Here is a 24,621-nt window from a genome sequence, read left to right as displayed (position 1 = left end):
CTACTGGCTACTTGGACAATAAAGTGATTTTAGGGACTCTTACAGAAGGACTCTTGTTTAGATGATTACCCTAAACAGAAAGGCAATATTGTGCATAAGGACAGTGCTATGGGGAGAAACCTTTGACCAGAAACAGCATCTGAGAAAATTGTTTATAGTAGCTCCAAAGAAACTGCAAATAAATGAATGTATCTAGCAACTCTTCCAATTTTGAGATAAGCAATTCTAAATGAGAAGACTGGATTTTATATAGTGCACAAGTATATGTTATGAAACCCAGCTCAGATAGACTCACCAAAATATCCTACACTGGTGGAATTAAGTAAGGGTTAGCCAAATAAACCCTCAGTACACTACTTTAGGCTAAGGGGTCCCTCTGGCCTTACTTTTGTCTTTCATCACCAGCTCCACCTATCTATCCTTTTTCAGATTGTATTGTAGTTCCAGGAAGGAACAGTAAGCATACAGGTTATCTGCCATAGATGGTCAATGATTTGGTAAAAATAATTTCTGAAATAGGTAGTTTCTCCAGTTTATGGATAAACGCTACCAAATCAGAGAAAAAAGGAAAACAGCAGGGAATAAAGACCTTATCTATACTTTACATACATACATACATACTTTATGTACATATATATATATATATATATATATATATATACACACATACATATATACATACACACACACATATACATACATATATATATATATATATATATACATATATATATATATGTATATAAAATCAGGCCATTATCCTTTTTTATGCTTTAGTTTCTTCATCTGTAAAACGGGAAACATAGCAATATTGTTTATCTTACAGTATTGTTACAAAGATTTACAAAGTAAATGTAATGTGTTTACAATAGATTAAATGCTTATAGCTTATTAAATATATATATGCATTTAATCATTCCTGGAAAAATGGTTAAAATACTAAAGTTATTTCTATTTTTGAAAATTTAAATATTAAATTTAAGTTATTAAATTAAATTTATTAAATTGAATTTAACTAAATGTAAATAATCTTTGAAAAATAAGGTTTTACTTATTATAACATAAAATAAGTTAAAATGGTTCAAAATAATCTGATTAGAGCCACACCATTTCTTATGCAGAAGTTGGTATTGAGATTTGGTGATAGGGTAAAAGAGGGAGATGGGATAAGGAAATTTCTTTAAAGAAGTATTGCATTTGAAAACAACTTGGAAGAAAATTATTCATATTTGTCTTGTCACTTTTCATATTGTTTGATTTAAAATGTTTCACATTCTGAGATTAAGAGAAAACTCCTGCCTACAGAGTTCTTTCCACCAAGGGATCTGGTAGAGTTTATGGCACTCTACTGAGTGACAATTAGATTACTTGGTTAAAGAGATAAGGGGAATTCCTTGGAAGAGACTCTTGATCTGAAACTACTTGAGAAAAACATTGGGCAGAGGAGGCTAATTATCTACAGCTCTCTGGATTCGTCAGACCTGGTAAGAAGACAATCACTGCAATTCCCAATGACTTATCTGTCCCATGAACTCCAGAATCCCATGAGACAAGCTTGGGGATTCTGTTTGAAAGGAGTCAGGGAAAGGAGGAGATATGTGGAATTCTGTCCATCTCCTTACAGAAAACAACAGCAACAAAATAACTCATAGATACAGAGAACAGATTGGTGGTTGCTAAAGGCAGGGATGGTGGTGGGTTAAATGCATACATGTAGTCACAAGGTAAAAAATTTCAGTTATAAACTGAACAAGACCTGGATGTGTTGTATGGCATAGTGACTAAAGTTAATTATACTGCGTTGTATATTTGAGAGTTGCCAAGAGAATAGATCTTAAAAGTTCTCAAGAAAAAAACTGTAACTATGTATAGCAATAGATGTTAATAAGAGTAATTGTGGTGCTTTGGGCTCTGTGCTGACAGTGTGGAGCCTGCCTGAAATTCTCTCTCCCTGTCTCCCCAGCCCAGGCATGCACATACATTCTCTGTCAAAATAAGTAAATAAACATTTTAAAAAGTACTTAAATGTTAAACATTTCAAAGTAACTAAATACTAGTATTTATTTCCATATAAGATTGCAAAAGTAATTTGACATGTGAACACAGCTCAGGTGTATGAAAACAATTATCCCCAAATTTAATGGGCATAGCATCATTGATATCTCATTATATTTAGAATGTCACATATTGGAAAGCATTTTTTCATTTATTCCTTTACCTTATTTTATTGTACATAATAATAGCCCTATATTTAGCCCAAACAATATAATTTGTATCATTTCTGTTTGAGAGACAAGAGCATTAAGACACAGAAAAGTGAATTGGTAGCCAATTAGACCCAAATTATAGATCAACTAAATCCAAATCCTGTGTTTTTTCTTCCTATAACTAGCCCAGTAGGTCTCAAAATTTGGCTCCTAGCCCAGAAATATTAGCATCACCTGGGAACTTACAAATGCAAATTGCAGGCCCCATTTCAGACCTAATGAATCAAATATTCTAGGAGCGAGGCTCAGCAAGCCTAACAAGGCCACCAGGTGATGCTGCTGCTTCCCAGTTTGGAAACCAGTGTGCTAGACCATCATGACTGTCTCCAGCTCATGAGTAGTGTGAGAAAAACTTCCTGTAGGTTAAAAGTATACACTAATTCCTTATAATTTCTTTAATAACTTCATCACTGCACACATTAGTAGATAATTCTCAGTCACATAACTGGCCCATACGCTCATAGTACTGGTACTGACTTATGACATTACTTAACAAATTGTTTGACTAACAGTTTCTATTTTCTATTGATTTGATTTGTAAAATGAACTGGAAACCAATTGTTTTAGTTAGAGTGACCATCAAAATAAGGAGTCAGATGGAGATTTTAGGCCAAGGAAGGACAATTTTTGTCTTAGCTAAAAGCAAAGTCACATGATGAGAATCCACTAAAAATTTCTCCCTGATCATGTTTTTTGTTTGTTCATTTGTTTTATATTGTTATTTTATTTTTTTACTTTCTCACAACTCTACTCAATCCCTGGAAGCCTAGACAGGGAATATAAAATGGGTATCTAAACTTTAATTTTAGTATGGCCTTTGGATTTTTAAAACAACATCTCAAAGAGCAAAATCCTGTATTTTGTCAAATCTAACATGTCATCAAATATAGCACAAAATAATTGTGAATGTTTTTTATATACCACTATGAAAATTAAAAATAAAAAAAAAAAACAGTGCTCATCTAACAATGAAATGCCATCAAATGTAAGAAGCATCCCAATTCAGACATGCTATATTATGAAACAGTGCATCTTAGTATCAATGAAATACAGTCCACATTTTATTCTACAGTTGCAGCTGGAATCCTCTTTCAGGGAAAACTCTGCTTATGTATTTTCTTCTCAAAAGCAATGTTGATCTGGCCCCAGTTATAAAAGAGTTACAGTAATTTTGCTCTTCAAAGCTAAATAGTAGTCATCCTAGCCTAAGGATTGTTTCATGACATCAGTAACTAAGCACTACAGATGGAAAATATTCTTCTACATTTTGGTATCTGAGTTGTCATGTGGTGTAAGGAAACAGGCAATTGAGTGAGAAAATGAAGGCAGGGTAATAGTAAAACATGAAGCACTCATTGAATAAAATTTTGGCGGTTATTTCAAAATCATTTCTAAAACTGATGTTATTTTTTTTAATATGCTGACATTTTGCCTTCTTAACTGGCTATGTTGCTTCTTTATGTTGACTGTTACAAGGAACTATGTTGCATTGGACATTTATGAATATAAATCTCCTGTAAATCCACATTCCCCTGTCTTTGCAGGGGGCCATGTACTTGGTCATGAGTACAACAAGGAGTCTGGTATGTGGGAATTTTGGGCCAAAGACTAAGTCCCTGACTGATTCTTAGGCAGAATGTCCCATGAAAAATAGTAAATACTATCTACAAACTGGTAAGCTCCCATATATCTGAAAACCTTCATCTACTTTTTTGACTTGGAAAATTGTATTCAAATAAATTTATTGTTGGTGAAATTTCTTTTTATTTTCTGTATTTTCGCAATTCAGAATAAATTTCTATAGCAATTAAAAGCTCTACCAATTTATTTGGGATATTTTTAATAACTTGTTGAGCCAAGTAGAAAATATGTTAAGCTGGAAGTTAAAAGACATGAGATCAAGTTGTGATTTTCCTATTCTTCAGCTTCATGATTTTAAACAGTCACTTATTTTTTCCTGTCACTTTTTTAAAAAATTAGAATTGTAAATGACTACTAAATCCGTTTTAGTGATTTTTTTTTTTTTAATTTTTTTTAACGTTTATTTATTTTTGAGACAGAGAGAGACAGAGCATGAATAGGGGAGGGGCAGAGAGAGGGGGAGACACAGAATCGGAAGCAGGCTCCAGGCTCTGAGCTGTCAGCACAGAGCCGGACGCGGGGCTCGAACTCACGCAACGCAAGATCGTGACCTGAGCCGAAGTCGGCCGCTTAACCGACTGAGCCACCCAGGCGCCCCCTTTTTAGTGATTTCAAGGTAGTAAGAAGATCAAAGAATATAATAATACAAAAATACAAAAAAGGATGCTTTATATATATTATCTCACTTAATCATAAAAATGAAATGAGATAATGCAGAGAAGTTGTGTGTATAGTACGTACCACAGAGTGAAAACTCAACGATGGCCAGCAGGTATTACTGTATCATCTATCAACAGCACTGCCAAAATGAAACTAATGTCTCCTTCCAGTAAAGAAAACAATCTTCAAGACTTGAGTGACATTCCTGTGGTCATTCTAAGGCCAGCCCAGGATTATGACTCATCTACTGGATGTCCAGACTGGGCTTTCAACCTCAGGGTCATAGTGCCCTCCATAGTCACTGATAGGATAGTCAACTGGGTTAGCTTTGAGTAGAAAGTCTTTTCAATTTCAATTTAATTCCCAAAGTACTGTTGGAAAACACCTGAAAATAATACTTTATTTATCTATTAAATGACTTCTAGTCCATGTTTTCCCCTTAAGTTCATATTAGACTTGAAGAATATTAGTACACAACAACATCCTCTCTGCCACTTTTAATTGGAAAAAAGGGGTATGATACACAAAGTGTAAAAAGGTAAAGAAGCAAGATTAGTTGTTTGGGTTATGTGTTTGTAAAAAACAAGGGATATGGACTGTGGTTTAAGGAATAGGTAAAGAAGGGAGAAGGAATTCTTTCCTTCATCTCCTTCCATGTTTTTTTTTTTTTTTTTTTTTTTAATGTTTATTTATTTTTGAGACAGAGAGAGACAGAGCATGAACGGGGGAGGGTCACAGAGAGAAGGAGACACAGAATCTGAAACAGGCTCCAGGCTCTGAGCTGTCAGCACAGAGCCTGACGCGGGGCTTGAACCCATGAACCGTGAGACCATGACCTGAGCCGAAGCCGGACGCTTAACCGACTGAGCCACCCAGGCGCCCCTCCTTCCATGTTTTTAAGTGTTACTTAAAACTTTGTTTTGTTTGTTTTAACTTTGTTTGTTTGTTTGTTTGTTTTAACTAATTTCTATGCCCAAAATGGAGCTTTAACTCATGACCCCAAAATCAAGAGTCACCTGTTCTACTGTTGAGCCAGTCAGGCACCCCTAAGTGCTATATACTGAAGAAGAAACAAATGTCCAACCTGACTAAAAAAGTCAATGTCAGATAAAAGAAGACTTGTAAAAGGATATTCACCTAAACATTATTTATAATGAAAACTGGAAACAACTTAAAGATCCATTAATGGGAGAATAGACAAAATACATGATGGTATATGTCCATAAATGCCTAATACACAGAAATTAAAAGATACGCAGTGGCACCAGGGTGGCTCAGTACACTCTTGATCTCTCAGCTCAGATCATGATCTCATGGTTCGTGAGGTCGAGCCTCCCACTGGGCTCTGCCCTGACTGTGGAGCCTGCTTGAGATTCTCTCTCTCTCCCTCTCTCTCTCTCTCTCCCTCTCTCCCTCCCTCCCTCCCTCCCCCAGTTGCTTGCTCCCATTCTCTCTCTCAAAATAAATATTTTTTGAAAAAAAGATATATATTCATGAGTGTATATCAAAATTATTTTAAAGCAAAAAAAGCAAGTTTCATAAACTATATGAACAGAATGATAATGCTTACCTTTTGCTATACATGGTAAATTTAAAAACATACCCACTAAAATATTATTGTAGTGTGTGTGTATGCTGGAAAGAACACAAATTATGACAGTGGTTAAGAAGGGAAGGGGGATAGGACATAGGGTCAGTGATTAATGTGGAGCTCACATTCATCTGCAAGTTTTATTTCTTTTACAAACAAAAGACTTGGAACAAATATAATAAAAATATTTAGCTGTTGCCAATTTTAAATGGTGGAAATGAGTTTGTTATATAATTCTTTTTTATTATTCATCTTTTAAATCATGCAAAACTTTTTTAAAAATCTAAAAATGAGTGTATAATTTTAAACAAAATTTCTGAATTCCTGGATTCCATTACTTTATTCTTCCTAAAAAGAAGACATATGATTTACAGATTATTGACGTGAAGCTTAGTAATTGTGTGACTTCCACGTACAAGACATGAAGATTTTGCAATATGAGACATATCTTAAGTTTGTTTTACAGACAAGAAATCCTTGGAAAAACTGAACACTCAATATTTTTTTCAGGGTTTGCTTCAGACATGGACTTTATATAACAGAATAACTATGCCAAGCATAATGTGAGAAGCAAATTAGCAAATATAAACAAACGATGTCTCTAAGTAAAGATTATGTGTGTGTGTGTGTGTGTGCATGTGTGTGCATGTGTACATGCATACAGGTATGTGTGTATTTGAAGTGAAGCCTATGGATCCCTTCTCAGAATGTTTTTAAATGCATAAAATAAAGTACACAGATACCAAAGGCAATTATTATACTGAAAATAACTACCAAAATATGGGGGAAAGTCATGGCATAATACATACAATTCTATATTAGTGCATCAAATAACAATTGAGCAGCAGGTCTGATATATACCATCACTTCCAAGTAATGATGAGAGTAACTATTGGAAATACCTACACAGCAATAAAGTGATATGAAAATAGCTATCATTTCTATTGGTGATAAAGTCATCTGCTTTACTCATATTGTTATGGTTTGTTGCCTACATTTATAATGAAAACAAATACCTTCCTAAATTCATACAGCTAATAAGGGGCAAGTAACTGTTTTACTAAAAAATAATAATGTAATTTTTTTTATTCAAGCTCATAAGCCCCATTAATTCTATCCATGGACTCCTAGGAGGTCTGTGGACCCAAATTTAAGAACTTCAGAGACAGAAATATACCTGTCATCCATTCATCTACCTCTGCTTCCAAATGGCTCCTTAAATCTGCTGCAGGATGTAAAATCAGATAGACAATCAGGTACCCTAGTTATATATGTAAGAAGTTAAGCAGAATCTTAGCAAGGACAAGAAGGTGGGTCTATACCTTTATAAATGTGCTTTCTGCATCTATTTTTGCATTTCAGAAGTGCTATTTATTTTCTGATTTTCAACTGTATTTCAGATAGTTTAATTGCTAAAAATGCATCACTGGATAACTCACTCTGGATGAGTATATTAATAATGTCACAATCCAAGTACACCTCAATACACCAAAACAAACTTCCAGCTTTTAGGCAGGTATAGCCTAAGTTATCCTCATCACAAAATAATAATGCATTATTTTCTTTTAAAAGCATTGCCATTTATTCGATTACCCCCAGATTTATTACAAAAAAGGAATGCATATGGATATGGAAATGAGATGTAGGCACTTCTCTTACCAACCTGACTTTCAAATGAATGGACCATACACTACTATTTACCTAGAATCTTGCACAGTTTCCTAGGACTTCTGGCTATTCTCTTTCCATTTTGTTCAAGTAAGAGTCTCAAATATTGTTCAAGCTACAACATTTGGGTTGTATATTTTGTGTTCAATTACATCATCTAACTACCCAGACTTTTGGTGAATGTTTATATTTGTTGAAATGATATCAACAAGAAAATTCAAAACTATTAACTCATAACTATTAACTCATAATACTTAATAATTTATTCCTTATGCTGTAGGTATAAGTATTGTCTAACTCTCCCATATTTGCTTCTGATTAGGAAACTAATTTGAGAGGCATCTGAGTGGCTCAGTATGTTAAGCGTCTGACTCTTGTTTTGGGCTCAAGTCATGATGTCATGGTTTGTGAGTTCAAGCCTTGCATTGCTCCCTGAGATTCTCTCTCTTTCCCTCCCTCTCTCTCAAAATAAATAAAAGGAAACTAATTTGATTACAAAATTAGTGAGAGACAAAGTGGAGATTTGAACATAGATCTTCTGACACCAGAATGAGCTCTTCTGTACTTTCCTTTAATTTTTCATCTTTACTTCTGGTTTGCTATTTGAAGAATTCACTCTTCCACTGTCCTGCTTTTTTGAACAGAGATGAAATGAGTTATCTTAACCATCTAGATTCTAGTAGGTATTAACAGCTGGAACTCAGTGCTTTTGTGCAAGGCCTACTGCTACAAGGAAACTGTGAGTTCCCGCATTAATATTTATACTATTTTCAACACAATTTCTATTAAAGGGAAATGTTGAACAAGTGACCATTGTCAGAAACACAGGTTTGTGTTAGTTAAAATACTGTAAGAAATATGAATATGTCGTCTAAGCCTTGGAAAGAAGTGGCAGTGATAGGGGGACAGCAATTACAAACAAAAAAACAGCAAAACAAAAAAACAAACAAACAAAAAACCCCCATGAAATCCTAATTCAAGTAGCATCAAATATACTGGAAGAAAGCATCTGACTTGCTTAAAAGATCATGAGTTCATTTAGCTTTACTCATAAAAAAAAAAAAAAAAAAAGGAAATTATTTAGAAAATGTGCCAGGCACTGGTCCAGCTTCTGGGGAAATAGCACAGAAATGTGTAACAGAGGTTAATCTGATGGTAGCTGGATGGGAGGATGCTTTTGAGTAATTAGTTATGCATAATATTCCCTCAGTTTCCACCCTAATATAAATGAACTGAAGCAGTTCAGGCTTAAGGTTCATCTTTCATGAAATGGCATTTGGTTAGTGTCTTTCAGACACTCCTTTTCTCTATGCCTGTTTGCTACAGACTGAAATTCTACCATAAGAATATAAAGGATTGATTCCACAATTACAGATAATAATAAAAGATGCAACTGCCAAACAGAACTATCACATTAGCTGAAATACCCTCTCATTAAAAAAAATACATAATCAGGGGTGCCTGAGTGGCTCAGTTGGTTGGGTGTCTGACTTCAGCTCAGGTCATGATCTCGCAGTCTGTGAGTTCAAGCCCCGCATCGGGCTCTGTGCTGACAGCTCAGAGCCTAGAGCCTACTTGGGATTCTGTGTCTCCCACTCTCTCTGCCTCTCCCCCACTTGTGCTCTGTCTCTCTCTCTCTCTCAAAAATAAACAAAATGTAAAAAATAAATTTAATTAAAAAATATATAATCAAGTAGTAAATAAAGCATGCAAGTGAATGGGATCAAGTTATTTCTAGGTTTTGATAATGGGGAGAAAATTAGAGACAGAGGAGAGCCATGGACATGTTAAGATAGGGGTAGAATCATCGGTAAGAGAACAAGAAAAAAATTCACATTCACTAAAATATATTTAGTTCTGGCTCAGTCTGCTTTCGATTCTGTGGACAAATAAAATGTGTGGACAGGACATTTTGAACCATACATTCTGTAGACACAGGGGTATGAAGCACATACATCCATCATAAGCTGATGAAGTAGACTGACATAGCCTCGTATACTTAACAAGTTTATTTCTTGTCACTTATTTGTTGACTGGTTTAACACACAACTTCTTAGAGACTTATTTTTGAAGGATTGGCTAATCAAGGATTTTTTATACTTCCTCAGGTAAAACTCAAAGCTAAGTATGAATTCATTTATACAGGTATCTGCTTCACCACAGTGCTCTCTCCCTGCCAGGCAGACATTCACAGTGGGATAAAAGGAGTAAGAGGATCACGAAAAAGGATAAAACACTGTATCAAAAAGAAGATGATAATTCAAGACTAAGATATGTTATTTGATCTCCACCCCCGCCCCCCGCCAACTAATAGATGTTCTTTACATGTCAAAATAGCATTTATTTATTTGCTTTACATATCAAAATAACATTTATTTATTTGCTGAGGCAAATAGTTACTATCTAAAGAACTATAAAAATGCTCTGTTTGTAAAAGGAACATATATTTTTTTTTTATCAGACATGGCTATCATCTCAAAATGACTTTTTAAAATTTTTCTTTAATGTTTATTTATTTTTGAGAGAGACAGAGTGTGAGCAGGGGAGGGGCAGAGACAGAGGGAGAGAAAGCAAGCTCCAGGATCCGAGCTGTCAGTATAGAATCCAACGTGGGGCTTGAAGTCATGAACCATGTGATTATGACCTGAGCCAAAGTTGGACACTTAACCAACTGAGCCACCCAGGTGCCCCCACAATGACTTCTGAATCATTCCAAAGAAAGGAAAAATTGTTATTCACACAATGAAAGAAATTTACACATAGTTCACTATGCGAAGGCAATGAAAACAGAGAATATATAAACATGTTGAAAAGAAATAAAAAATATATTTTGTTGTAAATTAATCTGAACTGAAGAAACTATTCTTTTTAATGTTGACAAATCACAAACCCAGGGTGTGTTGCAATCTAGTGAATTAATTTTATTGTTGGAACATGACACTTAATTGTCATGCCAACCTTCTTAAACTGTAACCTAAAGGTATTAGGTCTGAATGATAGTATTTTAAATAATTTTTAATGTTTATTTATTTATTTTGAGAGAGCGCGAGAGAGAGAGAGTGAGCACAGGTGGGGCAGAGACAGGGAGAGAGACAATCCCAAGCAGTCTCCACACTGTCAGTACGGAGCCCAATACAGGGCTCCACCTCATGAACCTTGAGATCATGACCTGAGTCAATATTAAGAGTTTAACCGACTGAGCCACCCAAGAGCTCCTGTATGAGAGTATTTTAAAAAGATACACTTAGAACTTCATGATAAAATTTGATGTAATATTTACGGTAGGATACAAAGATACTTGTTCTTTTCAATGTAGGCCTTAATTCTGGTGGTTAATTGAAACAATAGCATAGACTTTAAATAGCTAATACAGACAATTTAAAACTTTAGCACAAATATGAATATTTTGTTATAGAGAACATTTAATATGTAAAGAAATGAGAGGAGAAAAGAAGGAAGAAAAATAGTACTAGCCAAGAATCAGCTTTAATTTAAATCACCTTTATGTTTGAACTGAAATTTTTGTCATAGTATCAACCAATTCTTTTTTAAAAAAATCAGACAGCTAACTAGATATCCAAATACAGATGAAAACACTAGTTGTTTTGACTTAATTTACCTTTTTACGTTCAGGGATATTAAACAAAACTATTTTAAAAGATTATTCAATGTGCTGTGACAGTAAAATTTTAGCATTTCTGACACAATAATATCTTCCAAACCATTCTCTAAAATTGCGGCAGAGGTGACTTTAGGTGGAAAACATTAGGAGATGGATTTGTTTCTGTAATTTCTACCTACTTTTTACTATAGGCTTTAGCCTATTTCTAGCCTCATTTAGGGACTCCTCTCATATGGAGGATGACTTCTGGCATAGGACAATGAAGGACCTATATTGATCACCTGTGGAGAACTTTCAAATCAAAACAACATAAATGCATCTGCCAGGTGGTTAGAGAAAGAACAGAGACTCAAGGGTGAGCTATTTGGGGAATAACTATACAGCTGTCTGGTAATCCTAACCTCTACCTAATTATGGCAGCATCTCTAGAAAATATAGCTGGCATACTCAAGCCTGTATGAGATGACACATACAAACAGTTGCCCAGATGTGATGCTCTGTGGTTTTTCATTTAAGTATCTGGGGACTAGTCAGTGTCTATCACAGACTGTGCTTGTGGAATTAAGGGTCTAGGGCACCAAAATGGCCTCTGCAGTATGCATCCAAGTACTCTATTCTCAAGCATTTTATGAAACACTGTCCTCTTTAGTGGAAAAAATCCAGTGAAAGCCTCATGCAATATTATCTAACTACAAATTCAGAGTAAGCACTTTGATTTTAACCCCAATTATTTCAGATGGTAAAATAGTTTTCTCACCTATGAAATATGTGAATGTTTTAGATAGGTTCCACTACAATCTCTGAGTTCTAGCATATCCTTTCCTCATTGTCTATCTTTTCCTTATTAAACTGTATGTACTCAAGAGAGGGCCAATTATAAATCAGTTAAAATTTATGTCTGTATATGTTTCTTAGGAAACAAGTCACCTTGTAAGGAAACATATGGTATGTTGAGTAGAAAAGATATAAGAAGGGAAAACAGATAAAGAGGGTTAAAAGGCTGGAGAGATTATAGACAAAGTTGTCCTGGCACAGAAAGCAATGAAGAGCTTCCCCCAAAATGGATAAAGAAACACAACATAATAAAGGTCCTGGTGCATTACACTGAAGCTAAAATAAGTAGAAACCATGTTTCTTATATCTACGCCTAAAATAAATGACACCACTACTACTTTCTATTATACCTTCCAAGATGATATTTGATATTTGAACTTCACTTGGCAAAAAAATGAACAAAAGAGAAAACAAAAAGATTAGTTCCTTGCAGCTAGTGCCGAGAAATGGACTCATTACAACTTGCCTCCTTGGCAGGAAGAAAGACCCAAATACAAACATTCCTCCTTCTGAAGGGAGATTTTTGGATTTAATAGCAAGGAACACCTTTTCTAGATTTGTGTCTTTGCTCCATGTGTTTTCCATTGTTTGGGTTTATCTCAACTTGGGGTATAGCTCTGTTTTTTTTTTTTTTTTTTAGACTAAACTCTTCAGCAGTCTTGATGCTAAAGAGGTCTATCTGCAGTGGAAGGATACACTTCAGTGGAATTTCATGAAGAAAGAAAAGGGATCATAAAGACATCTGATAAAACCAAACACCTCTCTATTCTATTTTACCAAACTTGTGAATTATTACACTTTGTTTGTGTTTGTGGAGTTGCCTCTTTCAATATGTTTTCAATAGACAACAAGGCACCAAAAACCCTGGGTAAATAATAGATGTTAAATATAGCTACTACCTAACAATGTTACTGGAACAATTAGAGTGCAGAAAACTCTCTCACATGAGAAGCCAACTAAAAACAAAGATTGGCATGGTGCTGGTTCTTTGGTTCTTTTTAAATTAATAAAACACACTTGCTCTAAACTCATCTCTCACACTTAAAAACTACTTAGGTTGCTTTTATTTGTTTTCAACCCCCATTAAAATACACAATAGTCGATCCGATTCTTTGTGTAATTCTGCTTTTTTTTCCTTCTTTTTTTATACATATCCAGAGTGCCAGCATACATTTGTGTGTGTGGACTATATGTATGCCTTATTTTCACATTCAGAGAGCATGGGGATTGTTCTTGAAGAAAGCCTCTTTCTAGCCAGATTCCATTAGGTCACATTATGTAAATGAATGTTTAACACAAAATTCATTTATTCATTTGGTGTGTAGTAGAACACATGGCAAATGCTAAGGAACACAGCCAAAAAGTGAATCTGTGCAACACAAAAGAAGACCAGTAGAGATCCTGAGCATTGTCTATACACTTGTAGAGAGCTGCTGAGTAAGGGGAACTATACCTTTTGCATTCAAACCCACAAGACCATAGATAGCATTATCAGGAAACACGAATTTTTACCACATGTACAATGGAATAAAAACAGTGACTTCCATTCTCTTTGCAAAAGCCCAGTAGCTTTTCTAGACTCATGACCTTTCAAGTCTTTTAATGTATTTTAAACAGAAGTCCTATCACTTCTGCCTTTAAGTAGCAAAACGGGACTCTGGGAAAACATAAAGGTTCTGAAATGCCTCATCAAGTCTAACAAAGAAAACTATTTAACTTTGTTTGTCTTAAAGGCAAACATCTACAGAGAGATGAATCTGACAGAACAGTAAACATGATCTAAATTATTTTTAAAAGTCTTACCTAAGCATACTAGACACAAGTAAAAGGTGCTGTCCATTTTAAAGACCTATTATGTCTTAACATTTCATAAATTCCTAAAAGATAATACTCACATTTTGCTGTCACCTTGTACCCCCCCAGAGGAGGGGCATGGCCCTCTAATGCATCAAATCCAGCGGAAACTAGGACCATGTCTGGATCAAACTCTTTAGCCACAGGCGTCACTACAGTCCTACACAGTAAAAAGGCAACCAGTTACACATGGGAATGGTGAATACCTTTAAAAATTGTGCAATGAAAATGACTTGGCACAACCTCAAGAACTTCCCAAGAATAAAAGAGAAGGGGAAAAGAAAACACCATTTGAAGAGATCAAAAAGTTATCATTTCCTTAATAGTGAATCACTGTTATTTTAGCATCCCAATTCAGTCTTTTTCTTTCATCTTTTTTCCTCTAAATTAAAAAAAAAAAAAAAAAAAAAAAAAAGCTTTACAGGTACATTCTAAAGCCCATCATATTACATGCACATCTGTGGCTGCTTTATCCCACTGCCTATAAAAAAAAGTGCTTCTTCCAAGGGAGTGACTAATGTTTTACAGAGGAAAGTCGAAGCTTTAGTGAAAACCTGGCTTGCTCCAGTTAGTGAGAACTTGGTGTAAATTTGAACTATAAATTTCTTTTGAGAAAAAGTTGCTTTTCCAACTTAAAAAAACCATTTTTAAATATTTGTCATGGTAGGGGGTAACTCCTGCAAAGGAAAAACACAAAATTCCTTTAATAGAATCCAGACTATAATGTTAAGTGAGTCTAAGGTCAGAGACACCAGGAATGTGGCAGCCTCATCCATGACAGCAACCCCTGCTGGTCCTACTCAGACACTTCAGCATTTACCTCTTTAGCCTTCTCAGGACACCCTAAACCCTTTTTCCTCAGTGCTGGATTTGATAGAAAATGATCAATAGATGCTACTGGGATTCATAAAATAGAAAAAAAAATAATGTAGGATTCAAGACTGATGTTCCATTATTAAAATTCAATTTTTTAAAGACTATTTAATAATATGGGGAAACTGCCCACAATAGCAAATTTAAAAATTGGTAAGGTCTCTACTGTGTGTTTAGTAGATAGAAATAACTGTACTAAATATTAAAATTGTTAACCTTAAGTAGTGACAAAATTGAATTCTTTTAATTTTTTTGTTTGCCAATCTCTAGTTTTACAGTGACCACATATTACTTCTACACTTAAAATTTTAAATAAGAAGTTGTTGAAGTTATAAAAGATAATTATTTGAAATTTACCTAGAGATATAAATGAATAAAATGTTTTTCATAATTCCACTACTATTATAAAAGTATGAAAGTTTAATACTTCAAACTCATAAGTGTGCATGTAAGTGACTTTCACAGGTAGTCTTTCTAACAATTGGAAAGCCACTCACATCTGAGTTAGGCCACCAGTGAAACTAAGTGAAAACCTAATTTTGTTTATGATGTACAGTTTCATTATTTTATTCTTCAATATCATTAAGAATCTCTAATAAAGCTACATTATCAGGAGTGATACCTTCAATCCTTTTCCTTCCCAATAATGCCAACACTTACATTATAATTTTCATAAATTGTTACACATTACCAATTCACTACTTTCATATGAATGAAATACCATGTGATACATGTATTTGGGATATTGGAATAAATGGTCTCAAAGAATCAAGAGTGTTATATCAAGGAACTGAGTATGATTAATCCTATGTACTCCTTTGGCAAACAAGCAGTACTCCTAGGAAAATATGGGGGTAGATGATTAAACAAAGTTGTCATCCAATCACATGCATCATAGTAACCAATTTTCCATCTCCTTTCCCTCTCTGGGAAAAGTTTCTCCCCCTCCTCTTGTTTTCCCCCTCATCAATCTACAGTTGTTAAGATTGACTGAAGGGTAAACATCCTTCAAGGCACAGCTCACTATCTTCTCCATAAGGGCTTCTCTCTACATATGGACATTAAATATATATGTATATATTTTTGAAGGACAAATACGGTAAAGGAGACAAGGATTGCCAATATAATTTGAATATATGACAGACATGGATACAATCTACAGAGAGGAAAATTAAAACATAAGTGTAAGTTCTGCAGTGGAAGCTACAAAAAGAAAGACTTTTCTCTTTTCCTAGAGAAACAAACTGACCAAAGAGAAAATACCTAGAGAAACTGACACTTGAGAATCACTCAGACCAACAATCAGGTTTTTTCCTCAGTCTTCCCATAGCGAATGTCCTACTCAAAAATCCCACTCAACATACAGAGCTCCCACTTATCTTTTCAGTGTCCTTTTCTCAAATATGAAGGATTGTTTGAAGAAAATTTCCAGAATAAAAGACAACAAAACTAACATGCAAACAAACAAAAGAAAGAGAACTCAGAAAACCAGAGAAAATTCAGGGAAGACACTATAATTGCAAAAATTAGGATTATCCTCAAAGACATAAAACAGTACATCTAGTAAATGAAAAGTGAGTGCTACTAAAAGAAGAAAAAGCAAACAAAACATATAATAGACTATTTAAAAGATAAAGTTGCTAAGTTCTCTCATAAAGAATAACCAAAATAGAGACACGAAAAATTGACAATGTCAGATCACACACTTAAAGAACCCATTTAGGAAGTCAACATACAAAGAACAGTCTAAGAGATTTTTTTTCCTTTTTTTTTTGTCTTATTGAGAAGTAATTGACATAGAAAACTGTATTAGTTTAAGGTGTCCAGCATAATGGTTTGACTTATCTGTATTTTGAAATGATTAACTCTACATGTTCGGTCAACATCCTTCTCAACTAGATAAAATAAAATGGAGAAGAAAGAAGTATTCTCCTCATGATAAGAACTCAGGATTAGCTTTCATAATTCTTTCCAGTATATCATACAGCAGTGTTAGCTACAGTCATCATGTTGTACATTACATCCCTCCTACTTATTTATCTTCTAACTAGAATTTTATACCTTTGACCCCACACTCTGCCTCTGATAACCACAAGTCTGATCTCTTTTCCTGAGTTTGTCTTGTTTTTTTTTGTTTTTTAGATTCCACATATAAGTGAGATCATAAAGTATTTGTCTTTCTCTGACTTACATCACTCATTTAGCATAACACCTCCAAGTTCCATCCATGTTGTTGTAAATGGTAGGATTTCCTCTTTTTATGGCTGAATAATATTCCATTCCATATACATACCATAATTTCTTTATCCATTCTTCCATAAGCTTGGTAGTTTCTATATGTTGGCTATTATAAACAATGCTGCTCTGAAAATGAGGGTGCACATTCTTTTTGAGTTAGTGTTTTCATCTTCTTAGGATATATTCTCAGAAGTGGAAGCAGATCATACGGTAGTTCTATATTTAATTTTTGAGGATTCTCCATACTGTTTTCCATTGTGGCTGCACCAATATACAATTCCACCAACAGTGCATAAGGTTTCCATTTTCTCCACACCAAAGCCAGCGTTTGTTATCTCTTGTCTTTTTCATGCTGGCCATCTAGGTTATATCTCAATGGGGTATTAATTTGCATTTCCCTAGTGATTAGTGATATTGAGCATTTCATGTACCTGTTGGCATTTTGCATATTTTTTTCAGAAAATGTCTATTCAGGTCCTTTGGGACCATTTTCAAAAATTGGGTTGTTTGTATTTTTGCTTTTGAGTTGTATGAGTTCTTTATATATTTTGGATATTAACCCCTTATCAGACATATGACTTACAAATATTTTTTCCCATTCCATAGGCTGTTTTTTAATTTTGTTGATGGTTCTTTTACTGTGCAGAGGCTTTTAAGCTTGATGTACTCATACTTATTTACTTTTTATTTTGTTGCTTGTGCTTTAGGTGTCATATCCAAGTAACTGTTACCAGGGCTCATGTTAAGAAGGCTTATTCCTGTTTTTCCTCTAGGGGTTTCATGGTTTCAGGACTTACATTTAAGTCTTTGATCCATTTCAAGTTAATTTTTGTGACTGGTATAAGATATTCTTTTATGTGTGATGCATTCTTTTATGTGTGATATATTCTTTTATGTGTGAATATCCACTTATCACAGTACCACTTATGGAAGAGACTGCCTTTTTTTCACTGAGTATTCTTGGCTCCTTTCTCAAATTTTAGTTGACTGTAAATGCTTGAATTTATTTCTGGGTTCTGCATTCTGTCCCATTGTTCTATTTTTCTGTTTTTGTGCCAGTACCATACTATTTTGATAAATTTGCTTTATAATACAGCTTGAAATCAGGAAATGTGATGCTTCCTGCTTTGTTCTTGCTCGATTCCTTTGACTACTTGGGGTCTTTTGTGGTTCTATATCAATTTTAGGAGTGTTTCTTCTACCTTTGTAAAAATGCCATTGAATCTTGATAGAGATTACATTGAATGTATATATATTATTATTTTTGATACTATTGTAAATGGGATTGATTTCTTTTTCAGAAAATTCACTGTTAGTGTAGAGAATGCTAGTGATTTTTGTACGTTAATTTTCTATCCTGCAACGTTACTGAATTCACTGATTAGATCTAACAGTTTTTGGTTGTCTTTCAGATTTTCTATATATAAAATCATGTCATCTGCAAAGAGAGACAATTTTACTTCTTCCTTTACAATTCCGATACTTTTTTTTCTTTTTTGCTTGATTGTTCCAGCTAGAACTTCTAGTACTATCTTGAATAGGAGTGATGAAAGTAGGCACTCTTGTTTTGTTCCTGATGTTAGAGGAAAAGCTTGCAACATTTCAACAATGTTACCTGAGTGAGGGCTTGTCATACACGGACTTCACTGTATTGATATATGTTCCTTCTTTGCCTGAAATTTTCAGTTTTTATCATGAATCAATGTTGAATTTTGATAAATGCTTTTTCTGTATTTATTGATATAATCATATGGTTCTTTTCTTTCATTCTGTTAATGTGATGTATCACATCGTTTGATTTATCTGTGTTGAACCATCCCTGTTTTCTAGGTATAAATCCCACTTGATCATGGTGAATGATCCTTTTTCATGTTTTGCTGAATTCAGTTTGGTAGTATTTCATTGAACATTTTGCATCAATAGTAATCAGGGATATTACCTGTAGTATTTGTTTAAGTGTGCTTTTCTGTTTTTTCTGGATAATGCTTAGTCTTGTAAAAGGAATTTTTGGAAGAGTCTGAGAAAGATCTGTGTTAATTTCACCAGCTAGAATTTACCAGTGAAGCTATCTGATCCTGGGCTTCTCTGTGTTGGGAGATTCTGGTTACTGATTTCATCTCCTTACTAGTAATCGATCTATTCAGATTTTCTCTTTCTTCCTGAACAGTCTTGGTAAGCTGCATGCTTCTAGAAAATTTCTCATGTCTTCTGGTTATTTAGTTAGCATATAGTTATTCACAATAGCCTCTTATCATCCTTTGAATTTTGGTGATGTCAGTTTTAATGTCTCCTTTTGACTTTATAATTTTGTTGATTTGGGTATTTTATCTTTTTTCCTTGGTTGGTCTAGCTATGTCTTTTTTTTTTTTTTTTTTTTTTATCTTTTCAAAGAAGCAATTCTTACTTTGGTTAATCTTACTTTTTCTGTTTTCTCTTTTATTTATTCTCCAATCTCTATTATTTCTTTCCTTTTTCTAACTTCATGCTCAGTTTGTTCTTTTTCTAGTTCCTTAGCGTTAGGTTGTTTATTTGGTATCTTTCTTGCTTGCTAATATAGGTGTTTATTTCTATAAATTTCCCTCTTAGAACTGCTTCTGCTGCATCGCACAAAGCCTGGTATGTTATGTTCCCATTTTCATTTGTCTGAATAAGCCTTTTTATTTCCCCCATTGATTTCTTCTTTGATCCACTGGTTGTTCAGGACAGTGCTGTTTAATTTCCATGTGTTCATGAATTTTCCAAACTTCTTCTTGTTAATGATTTCTAGTTTCATGCCATTGTGGTCAGAAAAGATACTTGGTATGATTTCAATATTCTTTAATTACTAAGGCTTATATGTGGTCTAACATATGGTCTATCCTAGAAAATGTTCCATGTGTGCTTGAGAAGAATGTATCTTGCTGTCATTGATAGAATGTTCTGTATTTGTCTATTATATCCATTTGGTCTATAGCATTATTCAAGTTTGCTCTTATTGATTCTCTGTCTAGATGATTGATCTATTGTTTAAAGTGGAGTACTGAAGTCCTCAACTATTATCAAATTACCATTTATTTCTCCTTTTAGCTCTGCTAGTTTTTGCTTTACATATTTAGGTAATCCAACGCATAAGTATTTATACTTGTTTTATCGTCTTGATGTAGTGACCCCTTTATCATTACATAGTTATCTTGTCTCTTTTTACCATTTTCAGTTTAAAGTCTATTTTGTCTGATGTAAGTACCACTACTTTTGGTTTTTTATGGTTACTATTTGCTTGAAATATCTTTTTCTGTTATTTCACTCTCAGTCTGTGTACATCTTTATAGCTAAAGTGTCTCTTGTAGGCAGTATATTGTTGGATCTTTTTTTTTTTGTTTCCATTCAGCCATTCTATGCCTAATAATTTAATCCATTACATTTAAAGTAATGATTTTTATTTTTTTAATTTTTTAAAAGTTCTTTTTATGTTTATTTATTTTTTAGAGACAGAGTGTGAGAGAGAGAGGGAGAGACAGAATCTGAAACAGGCTCTAGGTTCTGAGCTGTCAGCACAGAGCCTGACACGGGCCTTGAACCCACGAATGGTGAGATCATGACCTGAGCCGAAGTTGTATGCTTGACTGACTGAGCCACACAGGCACCCCTAAAGTAATAATTTTTAAAATGAAAAAATATTTAATTGAAGTACAGTTGACATAGAATATTAAATTAGTTTCAAGTGTACAACATAGTGATTCAACAATTACATTAGGAAATGCTCACCACGATAATTATATTACAGTATTATTAACTATATCCCCTATGCTATACTTTCATCACCATGACTTTTTTAAAACTGTAAGTTTGTACCTCGTAGTCTCCTTCACACATTTCTCCCACATTTAAAGTAATTATTGATAAGGAAATAATATTGCCATTTTTTTTGTTGTTTTCTAGTTGTTTTGTAGATCCACAGTTGCTTGTTTCTTATCCTGCTTTTTCTGTGTCTTCATGTCTTTCGGTATCAGTATGTTTTGACTTCTTTATTGTGTTCTTTGGTGTAATTACAACAGGATTTTCCCTTGTGCTTACTAAGAAGCGTACATAAAGTATCTTAAACTTCTAACACTCTATTTTAAACTAATAACAATTTAACTTCAATACAATTCATAAAATTAACACTTTTATTTCTCTTTCCCCTCACATTTTAGGTTGCTGTTACAATTTATATGTTTTTTTAAACATATAATGTGTAACTAATAACAGATTATAGTTTTGGTATTTTTACTATGTTCTTTTTTTTTTTTAACATTTAAACTAGAGTTGTGAGTTATCTGTCACTATTAACATAGTTCAGAATCTAACCTTGACTATATGTTTACCATTACCAATGAGGTTCATACTACCTTTTAACGTTTTTATGTTATCAATTAGTGTCCTTTTACTTCCACTCAAAGAATTGCCTTTAGCATTTCTCATAAGGCGGGTCTAGTAGTAATGAATTCCCTCAGCGTCTATTTGTTCAGGAAAGTCTTTATCCTTCATTTGTTTCTGAATGACAACTTCACCAGGTATAGAATTCCTGGTTGACAGTTATTTTCTTTCAATATTTTGAATATATTGTCTTCTGGCCTGAAAAGTTTCTGTTGAGAAATCCACTGACAGTCTTCTGGGGATTCTCTTGTATATAATTTCTCTCTTTTCTCTTACTGTTCTTAAAACTCTTTTTTACTTTTGACAGTTTACTTATGATATGTTTTAGTTTAGCCCTATTTTGTGTTCAATATATTTGGGTTCCTTCGGACCTCATGAATCTGGATGTCCATTTCTTTTCCCAGGATTGGTGCATTTTCAGCCATTATTGTTTTAAATATACATTTTATCCCCTTCTCTTTCTCTTTTCCTTCTAGAATTCCCATAATGTGAACATTGTTTCTTTTCATTATACCCCATAATTCCTGTAAGTTTTCTTCATTGTTCTTCTTTTTTTTTTCTTTTTGCTCCCTTGAGTGATTTCCAATATCCTGTCCTTCAGGTTGCTTATTCTTTCTTCTGCAATGTGGGGTCTACTTTTGAAACTACTTTTGAATTTTTCACTTTACTTATTGTGTTTTTCAATTCTAGGATTTTTTTTTTTTTTGATTGTTGCTATTTCCTTGTTGACCTTCTCATTTTGTTCATGCATTGCTTCCCTAATTTCTTGAAGTTGTCTGTGTTTTCTTGTAGTTCACTAACCTTCTATAAAAGGATTATTCTGAATTATTCCCCTGGTGGTTCACAGATCTCCGTTTCTTTAGAGACAGTCATTGGAACTTTATTAGTTTCCTTTGGTGGTATCTTATTTACTTGATTTTTTGTGAGCCTTGATTCCTTTTGTTGGTATATGCACATGTGAATAATTACCCTATTTTAGACTTTACAGGTTTGCTTTGGCAGAGACAGTTTTTCACCAGTAAGCTGGGTTTGCACCTGTGGGTGTGTCAACTGGTAAAGTCCTTGAGCAGGTGGGACCTGCTATTATGGTTTATTTTAGAAGCAAGGCAATTGTTTGAGCTTTGAGTACTGGGATGGAAACATGTGCTACTGGCTGAAAACAGCTGAGTAAGACAGCTGCTTGGTTCCCTACCCAAGTGAGGCTGTAACATGGGATCCACAGTTGCCTGGATTCTCTAGTCAGGCTTACTAGAATGGTCAGGACTGGGTAATATATTCAGTAATAGATGAAGCTATGAATTTGTTTCCTTGCCCTGGTAGGTGCGCATGATGAGAACAAAGGCCTGTATAGCTTGTTGTGTGGGGATCTGAATTGAAACTGTGACCCAGAGGGTTAATAAGGTTGAAACTAGCAGAAAATTTCAAGCTTGGTTTTCAGAGAACTGTTTCCCCCTAATCAGCTATTGTGTCTTTTCAGACCCCACTAAAAATCTACTAGCTGTCTCTGCAGAAGTCTGGACTCAGGGTCAACTGATAAGGTTCCAGCCTATGAACAAGCAAAGCCCTGCATTCCTTACCCAAGATAATGACTCCCAAACTCCATACACTTTATACTAACTCTCAGAGCATACCCAAAGCCCTTTCTCCTTCTCCTAAGATAACCTCCTAAGGTCAAGGGCTGAGTTTTGCCTTGTTCTGATGTTAAGTATCCACCCCAAAGTGAACATGGGATATATGTTACATATATGTTTGCTAAAATGAGCATGATCCATCTTTTCTTATGAATAGTCTTAAGTTTCCTTGCCTTTCTAAATCAGTATGTGTGTAATCTCAACCCCTATAGTTACAAAAAACTTGTTCTCTCACCCTTCAGGGAGCTGGATTTAAGGCTTTTTCCCTGTCTCATTTGGCTGCCTCTCAAATAAACCCTTCCTTGCTGCATACCTGGTATTTCAGTGATTGACTCTGCTGTGCATCAGGCAGATGGGCCTGGGTTTGGTGACAGAATCAGGCCAGAGCTTTCCCAGGTCATGTGAGTCTACCAGTTCTGCTCTGCAGTTGGGGAAGCCAAGGGCCATGGTCAAGAGCCACATGTTCAAACGCTACTGTATGTAGGGCTGTTGAATGTGCTATGCAATTTATCCATGCACTCTGGTTAGGTGCCCTGGTCAGACAGGCTGAAGACTGTATTCAGCAATAAGTGGGGCTACAAATTATGTTCCCCATAATTGTCTCAAAAGCCAAGTATACAGCTCTTTGTTGTCTCAGTTCAAGCCAATCAGCAACCCCAAATTCCCTGACCATACAGGTCCACTGGCTTTGCTGTTCGAACTATCATCTCTGCCCACTCACTTCATGGCTCAAGTTCCACTGAGCTGCAGAGCCTCCAGGAGTTGTCTTCAGCCCTTCTGGTCAGACAGGACAGAAAGACACTGTCTACAATAGGTGAAGTTATGTCTCAGCTCCCTTTCCTGGGTGGCAGTGGGAGGGGTCAAGGTGGCTCCAAACTACTTTCAGTTTCCCAAATAGGCTCTGTTTTTTGGGAAGGTCTTGGAGCTACCCTCAGCCTTGGCTATGAATTCATTAATATTCCTGTCTGTGCATGGTAGAGGAATAGTCCACTCCCAGTACTGGCTTTGTTATGGGGGCAATCAGCTCTGTTTGCCCACCTCTTAGGTTAAGTGCCACTGGGCCACAGTTTCCAGAAACTGTCTCCAGCCCTGCTGGTCCAATGGGACCAGAAGACACTTTCCAAAGTGGGTGGGGCTGCAACTCAACTCACTGCCTGGCCCTGGAAAACCAGGCTCTAAGGCCTGTAAAACTCCTCCTTTGAGAATCTGAATCAGGTAGATCTGCAGGCTGACAGGCTCTCTGGTCAAAGTGTACTCCTGACTTGGTTCTCAGATGAGCAAAACTACTGACTGGGACTACTACTTAGGCACTGCAGGCATAAAGATGGATGGTCAAGATCCATGTGC

The 24,621-nt window shown here is 34.9% G+C and overlaps 1 protein-coding gene across 2 annotated transcripts in view; it reads right to left on the bottom strand.

The window, feature by feature from the left end:
• Window positions 1-24,621, bottom strand: part of HDAC9 (histone deacetylase 9) — a 957,815-nt gene that overhangs the window by 121,308 nt on the left and 811,886 nt on the right. For both annotated transcript variants that reach the window (XM_042919682.1, XM_042919691.1), the window contains exon 24: window positions 14,179-14,297. In XM_042919682.1, the coding sequence (XP_042775616.1) occupies window positions 14,179-14,297 (119 nt within the window). The remainder of the gene's footprint in view (window positions 1-14,178; window positions 14,298-24,621) is intronic.

Source organism: Panthera leo, chromosome A2 (assembly GCF_018350215.1).
Source record: "Panthera leo isolate Ple1 chromosome A2, P.leo_Ple1_pat1.1, whole genome shotgun sequence".
NCBI lineage: Eukaryota > Metazoa > Chordata > Mammalia > Carnivora > Felidae > Panthera > Panthera leo.
Note: the sequence above shows the minus strand (reverse complement) of the source record. Positions and strands in the feature narration are given on the sequence as shown.